The sequence below is a fragment of the Phoxinus phoxinus genome, assembly GCF_949152265.1.
Source record: "Phoxinus phoxinus genome assembly, chromosome: 9".
In the NCBI taxonomy this organism is placed as follows: Eukaryota; Metazoa; Chordata; class Actinopteri; order Cypriniformes; family Leuciscidae; genus Phoxinus; species Phoxinus phoxinus.
Window position 1 is genome coordinate 4677758 of NC_136884.1, and position 17630 is coordinate 4695387.

At 40.2% G+C, this 17630-nt stretch overlaps 1 protein-coding gene across 1 annotated transcript; it reads left to right on the forward strand.

Annotated features, from left to right (window-relative positions):
• Nucleotides 1-1386: 1386 nt before the first annotated feature.
• On the forward strand, nt 1387-17624 carry elk3 (ETS transcription factor ELK3). The gene is made up of 5 exons (XM_079624372.1): nt 1387-1737; nt 10256-10464; nt 10766-11533; nt 15009-15131; nt 16620-17624. The coding sequence occupies exons 2-5, from the start codon at nt 10258-10260 to the stop codon at nt 16710-16712; spliced, it is 1191 nt and encodes a 396-aa protein (XP_079480498.1). The 5' UTR covers nt 1387-1737; nt 10256-10257; the 3' UTR covers nt 16713-17624.
• The last annotated feature ends 6 nt before the right edge of the window (nt 17625-17630 follow it).

The window sequence follows — 17630 nt, forward strand, 5'->3', positions numbered from 1 at the left end:
CATCAGTTAAAAAAACCAGATTTGTACTAAATAATTTAAAGAAGAGGTTGTGTGTGTGTGTGTGTGTGTGTGTGTGTGTGTGTGTGTGTGTGTGTGTGTGTGTGTGTGTGTGTGTGTGTGTGTGTGTGTGTGTGTGTGTGTGTGTGTGTGTGTGTGTGTGTGTGTGTGTGTGTGTGTGTGTGTGTGTGTGTGTGTGTTTTAAGGATCCGGCTTCCTGTCAGTGGATATCCCTCCAGGAAATCGAAAGATGGGTCCACCCCCTGGAGCCCCATGCCACTCATTTACAGAGAGAGAGAAACATTTATTTGTTGTACTGTTTACTTTTATAGGCTTATGCATTTGATACATTTTGTATGCTACTATTCCTTATTTGCACAGTTGTAACTTGTATTAAACATCATGCTGCATTGCATGTCTTTTGTTATGCCAATAAAGCATACTTGGCAACTGATATTTATTTATTATTTTTTATTATTTATTATTATTTTGTTTGTTTGTTTGTTTGTTTGTTTAGCGGTCTGTCCATGTTTGATTCTAACGTCTCCATGCTGTAAGCAAATATGCTCATTGCAAACTAAAATATATATACAAAAAAGGTGGATATTTGTGGGGAAATAACATTTGTTTTTTGAAAGTGGGCTGACAGTACAACTTGTAACCCATTTACTGTTCTGTAGACATAATCATATCCCCAGGCCAGTGTATTAAATATATTAATTTAGCCTGAGATGCTACGATGTGAAAACTGATGTAAAAATAAAAAGATGTAAAACTTTAACACGTTTTTGTCTGACGGTATGTTGAAAATAACAAAAAATTGGAAATCACTATTTGGAGAGGATAAAGCCCCCCCGTTTCATAAAATGACATATAGGCTATATAGGCTATTCTATACAGATGTATTATTTTTTTCTCCCAGATTTAGTTGAGCACATTTTCTATGCTCTTCATACAAATAATTACAATAGGCTATTTCAAAATAAATTGAATTTGATCCCCAAACGTCACACACACACACACACACACACACACACACACACACACACACACACACACTGTGTGTGGGGACTGAAAACGTTCTGCTTTTTTACATTTTCAAAAAAAAAAATTACTGAGCATGATTTATAAGCTGTTTTTCCACAAATGTTTTTCAATAAAATGTCTCCACAAGGACAAGGATTTCGGATATTGCCATCTTTGTGGGGACATTTTGTCCCCATAATGTAGGGTCTACCAGGCCCCACACACACATACACACACAAAATGTGTGTGGAGGAAGGAACACGGGCTCCTCCCGGCGGGTCCCGGGCAGGAAGAGAATGACGTCAGTGTGCTCAGCTCTCTGCAGATTCAGGTTACAGTATTTTTTTGCGTGTGCGCGCATCCGCGTCCGCGCGTGTGTGCTCGTGTTCTTGAATGTCGGATAGTGGCTGGAGGAGGAAAAGCGTGTTTACACAGACGGGCCGAGCGCCTGGGGAATAGCGCACGGCGAGAGGAAGTGAGCCGGCTCGCTGTCTGCCTGCACCAACTTCCTGCTCAGAGAGAGAGAGAGAGAGAGAGAGAGAGAGAGAGAGAGCGAGAGAGAGAGAGAAAGAGAGAGAGAAAACAGTCGGGATCCCATTACAGTCCGACTGAGAGCTGCCGAGACGGCCGACAGCATGGAAAAACAGCGCATTATACGGAATTCTTTTTAATAAAGTGAAAAAGGACCACAAAAAGCCCGACCATTACGCACAGGTATGTGGATTATCCATCCAAACTATCTGAATGTTTTATAAATGTATAATTACTTCACAATAACAATAAAAGGAAGAAACCTTCCAAAGTACAGGACTGAAACTTGATATCCTCAAAAAAGAATGAACCCATCCAAATTAAGGAGCTGTTTGAAATGTTCAGAAGTGATGTTTAAGACTTAAATGTATACAAGTAAAAGAAATGTGTGTGAAAAAAAAAACAACGCGATCTCTTCTATCAATAATAGACACACAAGACACTTCAAGTGTCCACCGTTCCCGTTACTTACGCGCAGTTTACGCACGGCTGACGAAAGTTTGAATACCTGTTGAGCTCACGAGTTCATGGGGTATATTTCTAACATTTTGTTGGTTGTACATTTGAAAGTAGGGCTGTTAGAAAGGGCTGAATTTTGGCTCCTGGCGCTTTGAACGCACTAGTAGAGTTTCTGGTTTGTCTGGAAACAGCAGCAGACTAATTGCCATGCGCTTCCGGATTGAAACTGGCAGCAGACAGCATCTTGAAAATGAGTCATTGGGGCAAACAAAGAAACTTCAGTTCAGCCCTATAGAGCTGATGTTACCCCTGCATCTGGATGTGTTGAGGGTGATCGATGTTTGTGATCGCAAAAAAAGTCTTTGGACACGTACTGTAAGTCACTCGTACATGAATAGACTTCATTGCATTAGATAGCAGATGATGCTACAGCTTTCCTCAGAACTAACACACGATGTCATCAAGTTCACCGCAGGTTATTAACTCATGAACATGTTCAACTATGACAACCAGAAAGTGTCCAAATACTGATACCATTTAAAATTAGATATTTTGCTTTAATAGTGTGTGTGTGTCATCTTTCTTTAAAACTAATGTCACTTTCGAGGCCATTTCCTTCTGTTTTGGACACAGTCACTGTCACACTGTGTGTAAAGTTCCTCCTATCTACTTCCTGTATGGTTAGATTGGTAGATGTGCAGTTATGCAGGTATTGGTTGGCTATATCGAGCATACATTTAAAAACGAGTTATGTGATAAAACAATCTATGGTAATTAGGACTATATCAGTGAGTATAATTAGACTTAGCCTATTTCTGTACTTTCCCTGAAATGGTTTAAAAGAGGAACCATCGTTTCCATCAAACTGCAGTGCCAATTAGATGCTAGAAGTAAAATGCAATTTAGGAATGTTTTCCGAACCCTTTCTGATACTTTGCTATTAAATACACTGCCATTTTAGGTGTCCACACTCTTTCTGGAGCCACTATCTGGACACACAGACACACACGGCCAGACATTCTCAGATCTGTCTGCGTAATTTCAAGAGCTGCAGTTCTCTCTGGAGAAATGTGGTCGTGGAGAGAAGTCCTTCACGGCTCTCTTTTCTCCCTCTCTTCAGCAAAAGCTCCCTGAATTTTCCACTGCAGTCTGTGTGTGCAGGAAGAGCGCACATTTAGTCATGGCGAAGTAATGTCTGCGCACACCAACTAATCTCATTACGAGTTTCCGCTGGCGCTACAGTGGAGGGGTTTGTGAGCGCGACGGCAAGTTTGGTGTTTAAAAGCTGTCTAGGGGCCATTCAAAACACTGTGCTTGCAAACGAGTCTTGAAAGCTGTGAGCGTGTCACTTTGTGCTGGAGAGAGTCCAACTTCTCATCGTCTTCTCACCTCCTCTTTCTCCTCCCATACACACACACACACTCACCGGCAATGTGTGAAAGTTTAAAAAACAGCTTTACCAAGCAGTAAATGCTGCCTGATAAGCCACTGATTGACTAGGCTTTACACACTGTGTGTAATGTCTAGTCTTCCTACTTCCTGTATGGTTAGATGGGTTGGTTAGATTTAAAGGTGTTTTTACCTGATGTTTTCCATTGACTCTTCGAGCTTCAGTGCTGTAAAAAGTAAATTATCTGTTGTGTTGAGAAAAAAACATAGCTTGATGCTCGATCTGAAAAAAAAGAAGTCCTGCTGTAGGCTACACTGAAAATATGACTTGTTTTGCACACAATTTATTAGAAGTACATTTTGAAAAAATTACTTTGCAACATAATATTGAATAAGGCGAGTGTGCAAATCTAACGTTAGCAGGAGTTGCGAGTCTTTTCTTCCTTATAGAATGTATATTCTAGTGAAACAGCTTCTCAAACAAGAAAAAATGTAGACTGTCCATTGGGAATTGATTAGATTATTGTGGTTTGCAATTGGTCGATCTCATGTGAGTGACAGGTTGTCCCGCCCTCGTCATAAAAGAAGAGAAGAGATATGGAAGGGATTGTAATTAAAGATTACGTGGGCACGTGATTTTTTAGAAAATAATTATTTGCACTGATAAATCATTTATAAATGCTACAATATTCCATAAAAAATAGCAATTGTCGATTTTGATTTCATGGTGACTTTAAAATATTTAATCAACTTGCAATTCTGATGTAGTTGCATTAAAAATAAGTAACAATTAAATTAACAATGAATATAACACTGAAGAGGATCCGGAAACGAACATACCTTGAATTTTTTGGTACAGAAAACACAATTTTGCATTAGCATAATGGATCATCTTTGAGCAGTAGAAAATGAGCTTGAGTTGCCGGCTGCATAAACTGCTTAGATTAGTCTTAAAATAATACAATAATTTATATAAGATTGGTGTCATTTGAATCCGAAAAGTGAGACAGATTACATTAACTCTTCTCTAACTGCTAGTTCTAATTCGTTTTTAAGACAGTCTTAACATAGAGTTTATACATTTATGCAAATTAGGTGTAGCAAAACAAGTTACTAAACTTTACTACAGTGAAACTGTCAAAGAGTGAATAAATATGATTTCATAATTCCCCAGTGCATTATGGGAATTCTGAATTGTAAAGTTAAATAGATTATACCTTATTGCAAAATTGTTCTACTTGAGAGATTATAAATAAATCAAACAAGTGAATATTTGAGTTGAATCGAGTACAAATTACTATAGTTCAGATTATTAATTGGAGATAATACAAAATATTTTCTACTAATTACAAATATTTATTCCAGTGTATTTCCTGAGGTCCAATGGCATGAACTCAAAATGCGAGAGCTTGTCCGTGGTATCTGAGCATTTAATGTAGTAAAGCGGTGTGTTTTCTGACTGATGTGTGTAGGCCCAGATGGTATCTGTGGACTTTTTCACATTTTCTGCAATCTGCACCATTTGATGCGGGGGGGAAATGGTCAAACAGAACTAAGGCCACATTTGGTCTTGATGCCTGATTCCAATTTGTTGACTATATGCAATATAAAAGTGACCCATATCTGATATCTGCATTTACACTATACACTATACAACCCAACTATACGTTACAGAAAGGCATTGGTCATAAAGGAAGTAAAAACAATGCGATCACCAATTTACATTTCCACGTAAAACCACCACGTAAACCACTAAAAACGCTGTATTATTCATACCAGGCCAGAAACACAATGCTCCTATTAAGTGTACACTGAACACTTAATATGTATGTGCATGACGTCACCATTTTCACAAATTCAAGTTTTTGTTACATGAAGACTATAACAGTATCGCTCTCAAAAACTTGACCTTTGAAACGCGTTTTCAAAAGTTTGCATTTTCAGGCCCTCAAAACGGCATTGTCGCGAAAATGAACAGAATTGTCAAAATGTTTCATAGACAAACATGATTTGCATGGGGATGTGTAGAAGTTTGTGAAAGAATCCAATATATATAATTCATTTATTTCATGAAATGTGTAACAGCCTTAAACCTAATGACCATGAAGCTGATGCATGCCAGACAGTGGCATAACAACAGAGCAAGGCAGTGCAGACACACTACTTTTGAGTGTGTGTTTTTTTGTTTAGCGCACACTGTCTTTTATTTATTTGTGTGTCATGAGGTCTCGCACTCTTTCTATGCGCCTAAATGCATTTTTTCATCTAACTGTCTTTAAAAATTCCTGGCTAAGGATTCAAACGTTGCTTCTGCATGGTTTATTTCATTGAAAGACATTAAAGAGACAAAAACTCCACATGCAAATCACATTTGTACACAGCAACTGAGCTTAAAAGGGAGACATTTTTTCCCCTCTTGCAATAATCTAACAATGACTTTTACAGCCACGTTCCATGCAGGCACTTCTCCAAACGGCCTAGAGCTTTTGAAATCAGCTTCTTGTGTTTATTCCCTTTGATTAGGGCAGTAAATCTGGGAATCCATGAGTCCGTTCTTCAGGGTCTCACATGCAATATGTCAGTCTATAGACGTTCATATGGACGAGTGCTTTGTGCCAGCACGAAAAGAGAAGAGGAAACCTCCCATTTGTGCCTTGTGTCCGTGTGGTCCCCGCGTTCCTGTGTTTGCTCCCCGCAGCAGGAATTCCTACCTTTCAGCTCGGGATCGGCATTCCCAGGAAGACGCCCTTCAAAGGAGAATTGGAGGAAGTCCTGATATAGACAGTTTTACGGTCGCTTAACGCAGATGCTCCGCTCAGAGGATGCTGGAGCAGGAAATGGTTTCATTTCGCTTCTTTGGGAGTTTGGAAAAAAAATAATGGGCGACAGTATGTGGCGTACGACGAGCTTTTATGTTGTTCCCAAGTGTGGAGAACGAGATCGAACTGTAAATTGATGCATGAGCATTTATAATGAGATCTGTGTCGCATATGTAGAGGAGTTTGTAGAGCGTGTGTGTGTGTGTGTACAAGTGCACAGTACTTCCTGATTCATATCTGTACTGAATTGGCAGCGTCTTTCGAGCACTTCCTCCTTTGTCACCACAGGTTTGGCCAAATCATGCTGTTTGTGTCTTTACACTCACTCTAGCTGATATTCCCATCAAAAGCATCTGAAAAGTCTATGAAAGTCTTGTAAAGCAAACATGAAATCAAAATGGAATTTACTTTCTTAGGTTCAGTGTTAAAAATGACAGTGTAAACGCTAAGCAAACCAGGACTAAATGTATCATTTTCTTTTTTTGGTCCAGACAAACTAAGAGTAAGTGTTTTTAGCCTCTCCTGTTTGCTCCTTAAGGCTCATTATTTGATCAATCCCTTGATGACTTCCAGAGCCGTCAGTTTGATGAGCGAAAACCAGGGTGAAAGTTTATGCTTGTTCGTCTTTGTCAAAATTATGACAAAGACTTTCCCAAAATAAGGCAGTCTGCAACCAGGGAGTTCCTCTTGGCCAATAAAACATTCTCCGTGTCAGAGCTTTCCACACTAGTGAGTCAGCCAGCCAGCATCATTTCTCAATCTAGCGCTCCGTCTCGTCCGTTCCCTCCATCCATCGCTCCGTCTCGGGAGAGCGCTGGCTCAGACAGCAGAAAGGCCGCAGTAAACGCCAACCCGCCCTGTTTGACTGACTTACAGTTACCAAAGGGTATGATGTAACGCTAGTTAAAACCGAGAAGTGTGTATAAGCGTGTACACTCACACACACACATTTGACTGCTTTGAATGCTAGTCAAACTGGTTTCCGGCGGCTGTCAGACCTCAACCTGAGGTCCTGTCTGTCCTCCACCCAGCTCTTCCTGATCTCTGGCCCTCTCCTGCACTGGAAATAAGAAGAACAAATAGGCAGAAACTATAATCTACAATACAATTGTGTCTTAAATGGATAGGTCACCTAAAAATGAAAAGTCTGTGGTCATTTACTCACCCTCATGTTATTATAAAGACATTCTTTCCTCTATGAAACACATATGATTAAAAAGAAGGCAAGCATAATTTAACACAGCAATGTTCATGTCTATTGAAACTAGTTAACTCTAATTGTAATTATATATAAATCTTTTGATGGAAATAAATGTTGTGATGTTATTTCCATCAAGAGGTGGTGGATAAATTTTTGGTCAAGAAAAATCTTGTATTGACAATGCAAGAGTTCAGCACTCAGTAAAGTCTCTTCCACCACATCCCAAAGACTCACAATGAATTCCCAACAATTCTTTCACAATTTGAGCTGGATGAATCTTGACATTGTCATCCTGGAATATGGCCACAGTGTGTCTTCCTACATGTTTGTTGAAGAAATGAAAAGCTACAAACTGCATCAATTAGGGTTTGAAGAACTGGTGCCGAAAACATAAAACATGATAATAATCACTGCAATAATGATCCAATCATAGTCTCTTTAGCATGTTTCTATTTAAATCCAAACAGTTACTTTTTTTGAAAAAACAAAAAAATTATATATATATTTTTTTTTTTTTAAATTTCAAAAAAAATATGTTTCAGCCCCTGGTCAAAGTGTACAGGTTTCTTAATGGATTGGAAATATTTCCCAAAATGTAACCAGGGACAAAGAGCAAAAGGTTATGAGTAAACTAAGTTTAAGTGTGTGGCTTGAGAGCATGACGACAGCAGTCACAGGAAGCGGCCCAAACAAGATTTAAACTTCCTGTACTGTTGGGCTTCTAACATTGAACCACTTCCTGTTGGAGTCAATCCCAGACCACATGCATGAAGCAACTCACTCCTGTTTACTAGAAAATCATTATCTTACACCCAATGGATCCACTTCCATATTTACTGCAACTTTGTCTAAATCAGAGTGTGCTGAGAAAAATAAAATAAAATAATAATTTAGAAATATCAATGATCCAAGAAGTGAGGTGGAGTAAAAAATAAATGTAACCTCACTCAAATCATGTTGAGTGTCATAACTCTGCATATGTCTAAGGTTTCTTGAAGGATATCTTAATGCACATCCTGTTTTGTGAAATCGCAGCTTCCTGTCTGTCCAACTACAGCGCCACAGTATGAAGAGCACGTTTAGCCATTTTTCTGCTCTGAAATCCATTCACAAAAACTGGATGATCCAACCATCCTTATCTGCAACATGGGCGGACATCCAATGTGTAAAGATTGAGCATGTGCGTCTTTGCATGTTGCACTACTTTTGTCAGTATGACGGTCTGATAATGACGGTTTGGGTGATTGTTCAAGGATTAGCAGCGGATAATATAAAGGGAAGTGTTTTACTTCACGTTTTTTCCCCCTATGTTATTCTGGATCAGACGTATTTTGATAAAACATAACTCGTACACTACCATTCAAAAGTTTACTTTTTTATTTAAATGTTTAAAAAAAGTCTCTTATGCTCACCACGGTTGCATTTATTTAATAATAATAATAAACAGTTATAACTGTAATATTATGAAATATTATTACAATTTAAGCTGTTTTCTATTGTAATATATTTTCAAATGTAATTTATTCCTGTAATGGTAAAGCTGATTTTTCAGCATCCAGTCTTCAGTGTCACATGATCCTTCAGAAATCATTCTAACATGTTGATTGGCTGCTCAAGAAACATTTATTTTGTGTAAACTGTGATGCTTTTTGCAGCTTTTGACATTTGTTCAGTCTTTACTGTAACGTTTAATAATTGAATGCATTCTTGCTGAATAAAAGTATGAATTACTTTTTTTTTTTTTTTTTATCACTGACTGAACCCAAACTTTTAAGCGGTAGTGAAGATGATAGATCTGAATTTTCATTTTTGGGTATACGTTTAAAAAATTCCCTTAAAGCTTGTAGGTTTTTTAACTACGTTGTGCCCCCTTAACCCCCTTATCTCTATCTGGTCCCTTTAATCAATGTTCATAAACAGGGTCTTGTGGACAAACTCCATGTTTGCCTTGTTAGTAATCTCTGTTCACAAGTGGGTGTATTTGCCTGCCTTTGAACGGACACCTCCATCCCAAAGGGGGACGGTCGATGCTGGAACATGTTGCTTGTTTGCGAGCCGTTCCTGTGTTAGTCTTTCTGTCTGATAGCCCTTTGTTGTTTATGAGCCTGTGCGTTAATGTATACCAGAACAGGAAATGCTTGCTGAGTTTGTGGGAGGGCACCCAGGAATGACGTTTTTTTTTGTTCATGCGAGAGATGAAGAGTGCAGAGGGAAAAGGGGAAATTAAAGGGAGAGGATGGATTCAGGAGCACGGACGCGCGTTCTTTAATGTGGCTGTATTTATACGACTGATGCCCCGGCCTCTCCCATTTCACCACTTCCTGTGAGAAACCTGCATGGGGACGGTTAAAGGAAAGTTTTTACAAAGCAAACGCAATCACTCCTGGATGGAAAGATGTCTGATTATCAGATCAAGGCGCCGGTCCGTACACATCCAGACACGAGCTAAATTTGGCTTTGCGGTACCACAAGATCTTCCTTCAGAAACTCAAACCTTGTTAGGGTCATTAAGAAAACGTCCTCATGCCACCTTTTCTTGACCAATAAACAAGCAATGCAAGAGTGTAACCTTAGCTAATTTAAATTAGATAGACACGTAATGAAATTACACCACACCATCACCCCGTTCACATTGCCGTACCGGAAAAAAAACAGCATTGTTACAAAATCTAGCAAGCAGTATTTTAAGGTGCAATAGCAACAGCTGCTCCAAAACGTTGAATGCCTAATTTTAGCCAAAAATCGAAGGTAGCAAGACCTCAAACTAGGTTGTGTATTATTAAAATGTAAATATACTGTTGATATTAATAATGTGACTTGTCTCGTCCAACAGACATGGAGAGTGCCATCACGCTGTGGCAGTTTCTGCTGCAGCTACTGCTGGACCAGAGCCATAAGCACCTGATTTGCTGGACGTCCAATGACGGCGAGTTCAAGCTGCTCAAATCGGAAGAAGTCGCCAAACTTTGGGGCCTACGCAAAAACAAGACCAACATGAACTACGACAAACTTAGCCGAGCACTACGCTACTACTATGACAAGGTTACACAAGCTCACATTTCACAAATGACAGCGTCTTCTCTCAGACGTCTGACCAATGATAATCGTCAATCCGATCTCATGAGAAAACGTAACTATTTAAGTGATTTTGTGGAATTTATACAATGTAATTCGTACCATTTTTAGAAGAAACTTACGCATTAAGGTCCACCCCTTAACCTAACGGTTAGTGGGGCAGAACGGACTAAAACGTTTGACTGAGATCGTACGAATTGGCCACCAAATGTAAAATAGTTACACACTGCGATGGGAGTTTGTTGTAATCATCCTCTTTCTCTTGCAGAATATCATAAAGAAGGTGATTGGTCAGAAGTTTGTGTATAAGTTCGTCTCATTCCCTGATATTCTGAAGATGGATCCCCAAGCGGTGGAGCTCGGTCGGGACGGGGGTCACGTCGCAGGGGGCGTCATCTTACAGGAGGTGGAGTCTGACGGCGAGGGGGAGGAGTCTCCGAAGCTGTCGCTGTCATCGTTGAGAAGTCCCATCTGTAGGAACGAGTATCTTCACTCTGGTCTGTACTCGTCCTTCACAGTCAGTTCCCTCCAAAGCCCGCCTCCGCTACTGCGTCCAATCAAAATCGAGAAGCAGCGAGGTGGCGAACGAGAGGAGGAGGGACAAACAGTGATTCGGTTTGTCACTAATCGATCAGAGAAGGTCGTTCCCCTCGCTTCCTCACCGCCACCTGCGTCCGCGGATGTTTTCTTCACTTCGAAATCCTCCCCCTGCTCATCCCGCAGCCCCTCCCCCACTCACAGCCCTGTCTATATGCTACGGCAGGGGCGGAGCCCGGAGGCTCGTATAGACGAATCAGAGCAGATCGCTCAGCCTCTAAATTTATCATCCGGCCACAGGGAGCGAGCCCAGAATCAGGCCACGCCTCCCGAGAGGAGGACCGGTCACAACGGACTGCCTCCCAAAGCTCGGAAACCCAAAGGGCTGGAAATCTCCGCCCCTTCCATATTGCTTTCAGGAAGTGACTTGGGCTCCATCGCCCTCAACAGCCCAGCACTGCCCTCAGGGTCCCTTACGCCAGCCTTTTTCACTGCACAGGTATCAAACTACGTCACATGTTCTTGTATTTGTATGTTCACACAGCCTAACACTCATGATACACACATCTGTTCCAAAACCCAGTGAGCTGCCTCAAAAGCCAGCATTTTAAGGCATAAAAGCTAAAGATGTTTCCAAAACATGGGCAGAATACACAGTGACTTATTTAGGCTAATGGTGCGTTCAAGTCCTCCTGGGAAGTTCGTACGCACGATGTGGGAAGTCGTGTTTACGACGGCTGGTGCGTTCAAGTCACTTTGGTCGGAGTAAGATGGCGGAGTACTTTCTCTTAATTAATTACACAAAAATACAGTGAGGTTCTTAAACTCTTGTTCTAAAAAATGAATAACAAATATTTGCATAAGGTGTGCTTTGATTTTTTTATGTTTTTAGTTAATTTATGAAGCCACTGCAAACTTTATCGTTGTATATTACATTGTTATTTTATCATGCTATCATATTCTGTGCAGGCAATTAGCTTACTGCACTGTAAATAAAAAAGCCTGACAAGTTAAATACCTTGTATTGTGGTATTCCGCCATGTTTCTCAGTGACACGCCCACAACTCGTAAAAATCTGGGCTTAGAGAAAATCCCGAGCTTCCCACTGGTATTTACGACATTGTGGTAGCGTTCAAGTGCGTTCAAATCGTAAATACGATCTATACGAGATGACTTGAACGCACCATAATAGCTGATAAGACCAGAATGCATTGCAACAAATGTACATAAAAACTGACACAACTATGTATTATTATAATATTATTATGTATTTAGCTTAGCAACATGCAAATGTAAAGCTCTATCGGATTCATTTGTTAAAAGGCAAGGTAAGCATTGTGACGATTGCTTAAAACTAAAAGATAAAATGTATTTAATTTTGGTATTTAATTTAATACCAAACATTATTGATAAAGATTGTACAAATTTAAATGAAAAGTCGATATTTTTGTGCTCGATAGAATATAGTGTTGTTAGCCTAGCAACATGCTAATGTAAAACTGTGAAAAGGCCAGCTAAGCAGTAGATAGCAAGGTGTTTGGAAAACAGTTCATATCGGCCTGGTTATGAAAATAGAGTCTGTGACTCCCTCTAGTACATTTACTTATATTTACCAAAAGTATTAATAAAAGTACCGGTAGTCTAAGTAAAGATGGACTATGTAAGTGCAAACTAGTTTTATGCTTGGTTAAATCATGTTGTTAGCTTAGCAATATGCTAATTTTGCGTGGGAGTGTTGCTGCCTATGTAGAGCTTTCGAATCAGGTTTCATTTAGTTGTTGGCAGCTTTTTAGGTTTTGGAACAGAGCTACAAATGTACTCAAAAACATTCTCTCCGGCACTTTTTATAGGCCTTCAACAGGTAACAAATAGACAGCTATTCTGTGAGATGTTTTGGTCTTTACTGGGTGTGTAGGGAGAATTGTGTGGCAGGTGGATGGGTTTATTAAAAAGAGGTAGAGTGAGACAGGACGAGGGAAAAGACAGACAGAAGGGCACAAGAGAGAAGAGAAGAGAAACCTGTAAGTAAAGCCATATGTCCGTAATCTCGCACACTACAGCATAGTGACACAGGACAGAGAAAAACAGCGAGAACGAGAAATTGATTTCACATGCTGCCCTATAGCCACAACCTGGTGATCCAAAGTCCATGACCCATGGGAAGCTACATGCTCATGTTGAATTCTCTCTCACTTTCTCTCTTAAAGGGACAGTTCACCTTAAAATGTATTTTCCGTCATCATTTTCTCACCCTCATGACTTTCCAAACCCATACAACTTCAATGCTGACGTGAACAACACTATCTAATAGCATACAGCCGAACGCATAATCTTTCAAAGTTTGCACCATTTAATAGCGTGCGCTATTTCGCTCTAGAAGTTTTGACCCAAAAAATGTATTTGTACTCTTATAAACTAGAGCGGGTATCCCTCAACCCCCGGCTCACACAAGCATTCATCAATGTGGGCGTCTATTGTTGTTGTTGTTGGCGTCTCTAGTACTTTGTTGTTCTGTCGCATTCGTTTTTTTACGACTGTGAGCAGGTCGGGCAATGTTGCCACCTTGTGGACCAACTAATTAGTGCAAGAAAATTCAAGGCGCATGTGCAACTGAGTATGTGCAGTTAGAAAAATGCTTGCTGTGCACAAGGCTAAAGATAAAATGTACGCCACACGCATTACTCATAGCCTAGCATGCGCATAAAAAGTATACTTAAGGCTTTATTCAGTGAAACACCAAAGGAGAAGTTAAGCCGCTCTTTTCCTTACAAGTGAAAATTCATCCAAAGGATTTTTTCTTTTCTTAAATCTTTTAGTTCCTATTGTAGGACTTCAGTCAACTTGTACTATGGTGCCTTTTTGCTGTCTGACATTCCCTAGGCCCTGTTTACACCTGGTATTAAGATGTGTTTTGGTCGATTGGATCACAAGTGGGCGACGCTAAATACAGGTGTAAACGGGGTTTAAAACGTTTTGAGCTTGTCCACTTTTGACCACTTCCAGAGGTAGACGAAAGCGCATTTGACCGGATTGCTTTCGTAGTGTAAACGCTCATGTGGTCGAATGTGTTCAAACAGCCACAAAAGACTCTCGGCATACTAACCTAATGTGTAAAGATTATGGGAAACGCTCTAGCCAGACGGGATTGAAACTTTATCGGCTAAAGACCCAAGTTTGGCTTGAAGATGAAAAACGCAATGTTCTCTCGCCATTCCTGATTTCTAACACACACTCACAGTGTTCAGCATGGTCTTGTGGCCATTTTTTTCTGTCATCTCCGGTCTCGTTCATATTGCGCAATCTTATTTCGTCCATTAGATCGAAGATCTAGATCTGAGAAAGCCCATTCATAGAGCCTCCCCTTGAAGAAATCAGGACAGAAGTGGTTGAAAGTTGACAAAAGAGAACGGGAATGTCTACTTGTGGTCTGATCGACCAAAACGCATTTTAATATCAGGTGTAAACAGGGCCCTAGAGACCATCGGCTTTGTTGTATAGAAAAGAGCACTTGGGACACATGTCCACAGAAGACAAAAGTTAAACAGGTTTTGAATGACATGAGGTTGAGCACATGACAGAAGTTTAATTGGGGGTGAACTGTTGCTTTAAACATCCTGAAACATCTACAACAGCCAGTTATTTCATAACCCCAGCTTGAGCAAAGACTGCTCCGACATATCATCTATGTCCAGGACAGTTGACTTTAAAGAAACTGCATTTGTGCTGCAAACGCTCCAAATTTGTCCCGTTCTCGAAAAAAAGGGGTGCTCAGACTTCTTCCGCATGACAGGCTCCACATGCTACAGCCTTGCCTGCTAAACGAAACACAGACGAGCCTGGACATGCAGGGACTCACATTCGTCTCTCCAAAGTTTCGGGATTTCACGATCCATGACTTCAGTGACTAATACAAATACCATCTCATGTTCCCGTTCCCCCCTTTCACAAAACCTCCTTTACTCCTCTTTCTTCAGACTCCCTCTGGTTTGCTGTTGACGCCCAGTCCTCTCCTGTCCTCCATTCATTTCTGGAGCAGCCTGAGTCCCGTCGCCCCTCTCAGCCCCGCCAGGCTACAAGGCCACAGTTCACTCTTTCAGGTACGCACAAAACATTCCCCAAAACCTTCCCCTATAAAAAGAGGAATCCGAATGTGAGAATGTGGTTGTTCGTTTATTTGTGTTTGGCAATGACATGCGAGCGTGTTTTAGAAAGGGATTTGCTTGTGTTTTGCTAGCGTGCGCTTGTGTTTGGTGTCGTGTTTCAGTTTTCATGTGAGCGAGAGGGGAAATCCTGTGGATACTTCCTGTTCTGACCCGAGGGAGAGTGTGTAGGGAGGTGTGTGTGAGCGAGCGAAAAAGACAAAGCAAACTGTATATTTATGCTCATCTTGCTTTTTGAGGGGAGCGTTCCAGTCTTTACTGTAAACATCGCTAGGCAGCAGGAAACCATTATGGTAATCACGGCGACTGCTTGACTCTGCCTTGAATAGTGACAGTTCTTGATGTGCACTTTTACTACCACACACACACACACACACACGTACAGACAGACGCGTACACACTCACTCCCCCACTCTCACTTCCTCCCTGGGCGGCTGTAGAGGGAGTTTTCTGGTTGGTCACATGACTGTCGTTCCTGACGTTATTGGCTGCGGTGGAAAACTCTTGCTCTTCGTTGGTTTTGTTTTTTTCTTTTAAAATGCCGTTCTTCTTCTTTTTTATTATTTTCTATAGCTGTAAAATAAAGAACTGAAAAAAGATGCTTTTAAGATGTTTTCAAGTCACTCCGGGAAATGGATTTACTGGTGTATGAGTGTGTGTGTGTGTATTAGGGTTTGGAAATAAGCTACAGATGTTTCCGCTCTGCATTGGATATGGGGGAAAAACAGCTTCCTGTTAAAAAAGGGAGGGGGTGATAACTGAAAAAGACTCTGTCTGTGTGTATAGTCAGCTCTCACATAACAGGAAGTTCCTCTCCTAGCGCTACCATGATGCCTTATGACTATGGCATGTTTGTTATGTGAACCACAAAGACAAGCTTTTTTTTTTTTGTGGGGAGAAAAATGTATTGGGAAGATATTTAGAAACTTATAAATCCTAAAAATCAAAAGATGTAATAAATAAAATGCTTTTTTTGTTTTGTTGCATTTTGACTTTTTTGGTAAATTTATGAAGTCCAATTGTATTTAATTTATGGTTTTAAAAATAATAATAAAAGTAAACAATTTATCATCACAATGCTAAAATTGGTCCCACAGGCATACAAACACTACTTACTTGTCAGGTAGTATTTAACCTCAAAATAAAACAAAAAATTATAGTAATAATGATAATAATAATATATTGCTTATTAAAATCTACATGGACATTTCTTAACAAGATTTGCCCATTAAGATGTGAACTTATTTGGCCCGGTCAAGTTACTCTTCACCATTAGACGACACTTCCTGATACAATTATTTGCATGTGTTTTTTAAACCCTAAAAAGCATTTGCTTCGCAGTTACTAAACAGTGTATGAACACATTGTGATGCAGTACGTGTAGCATGACCTCAATGTTTTGTTTGCTTTCTGACTCTCTCACAGTTCCCCACCCTGTTGAACGGGCCGCTCCCGGTACCCCTCCCCAACCTGGACTCATCCTCCCTCCTCCTGTCCTCCAGCGCTCAGAAATCCTGATTTCTGGACAGTTCATATATCCACCACCCCAGACCTATACCTTTACTCTTACACTAAGGAGGAATTATGGACCTTCATATCATTTTTTTGAGCCAGACTGCACTTCACCCTCTTGTGGCCACCTTCACCTATAGCACCCTTCAGTTCTGTTGAGCTTTGGACCAGCAAACTTTGTGTTTTCTTTTTCAACTCAGGCTGCAATCCAGAAAAAGCTCACCAAATTCCTCCGCAAGCTCTTAAAATAGGGAATTATTATGAGGTAATGCCAAAGAACATGAAGTGTCCTTTTGAGAAGATGGTGAGTCATTGGAAATGGAGCCTTAGAGAATCTGTAGTCTCATTTTATTGGAGAACAAGGTTATTTTTCAGTTTCAAATCGAGACAAACGATGCTGGACGACGTGAAGCGCGTTCAAACCAGCGTAGACTTTCTGTACGTCCTCAAAACGTGATGCTTTCCATCAGTTCTCCATTCCCAAGGTGCTTCAACTGGAAAGATCTCCCCGTTTTGTCGACCAGTTCAGACTCCAAAGAAACATTTAAACCATATTAAAGGAATCTCGTTAGCATTTAAGTCTCTTTTTTTATTTTTCTGAGGCTGTGAACCGGGTTTCTGTGTGTCTGATATTGTATAATATTGCGTTATATGCACTGTGCTTTAAATGTACTACCGGCTGTGCCTTTTGTGTAAGAATTGTGTATTTGTATTATTTTCCTGCTTAAATACATTTTGTAATAGACGAAATTCCATTTCAATATTGGAAAGAAAAGCTTTGTAATAGCTTCCGGTTATTTTTTTTCATTAATGAATTGATTAAAAAGTGTATTCTCGTATTGATTTGCTATTTTTCTTTTTCAAGAGTCAAGAAAATGTGCCTTGTGTTTTATAAATAAAATCAAGCATTGAATGCGACTCGAC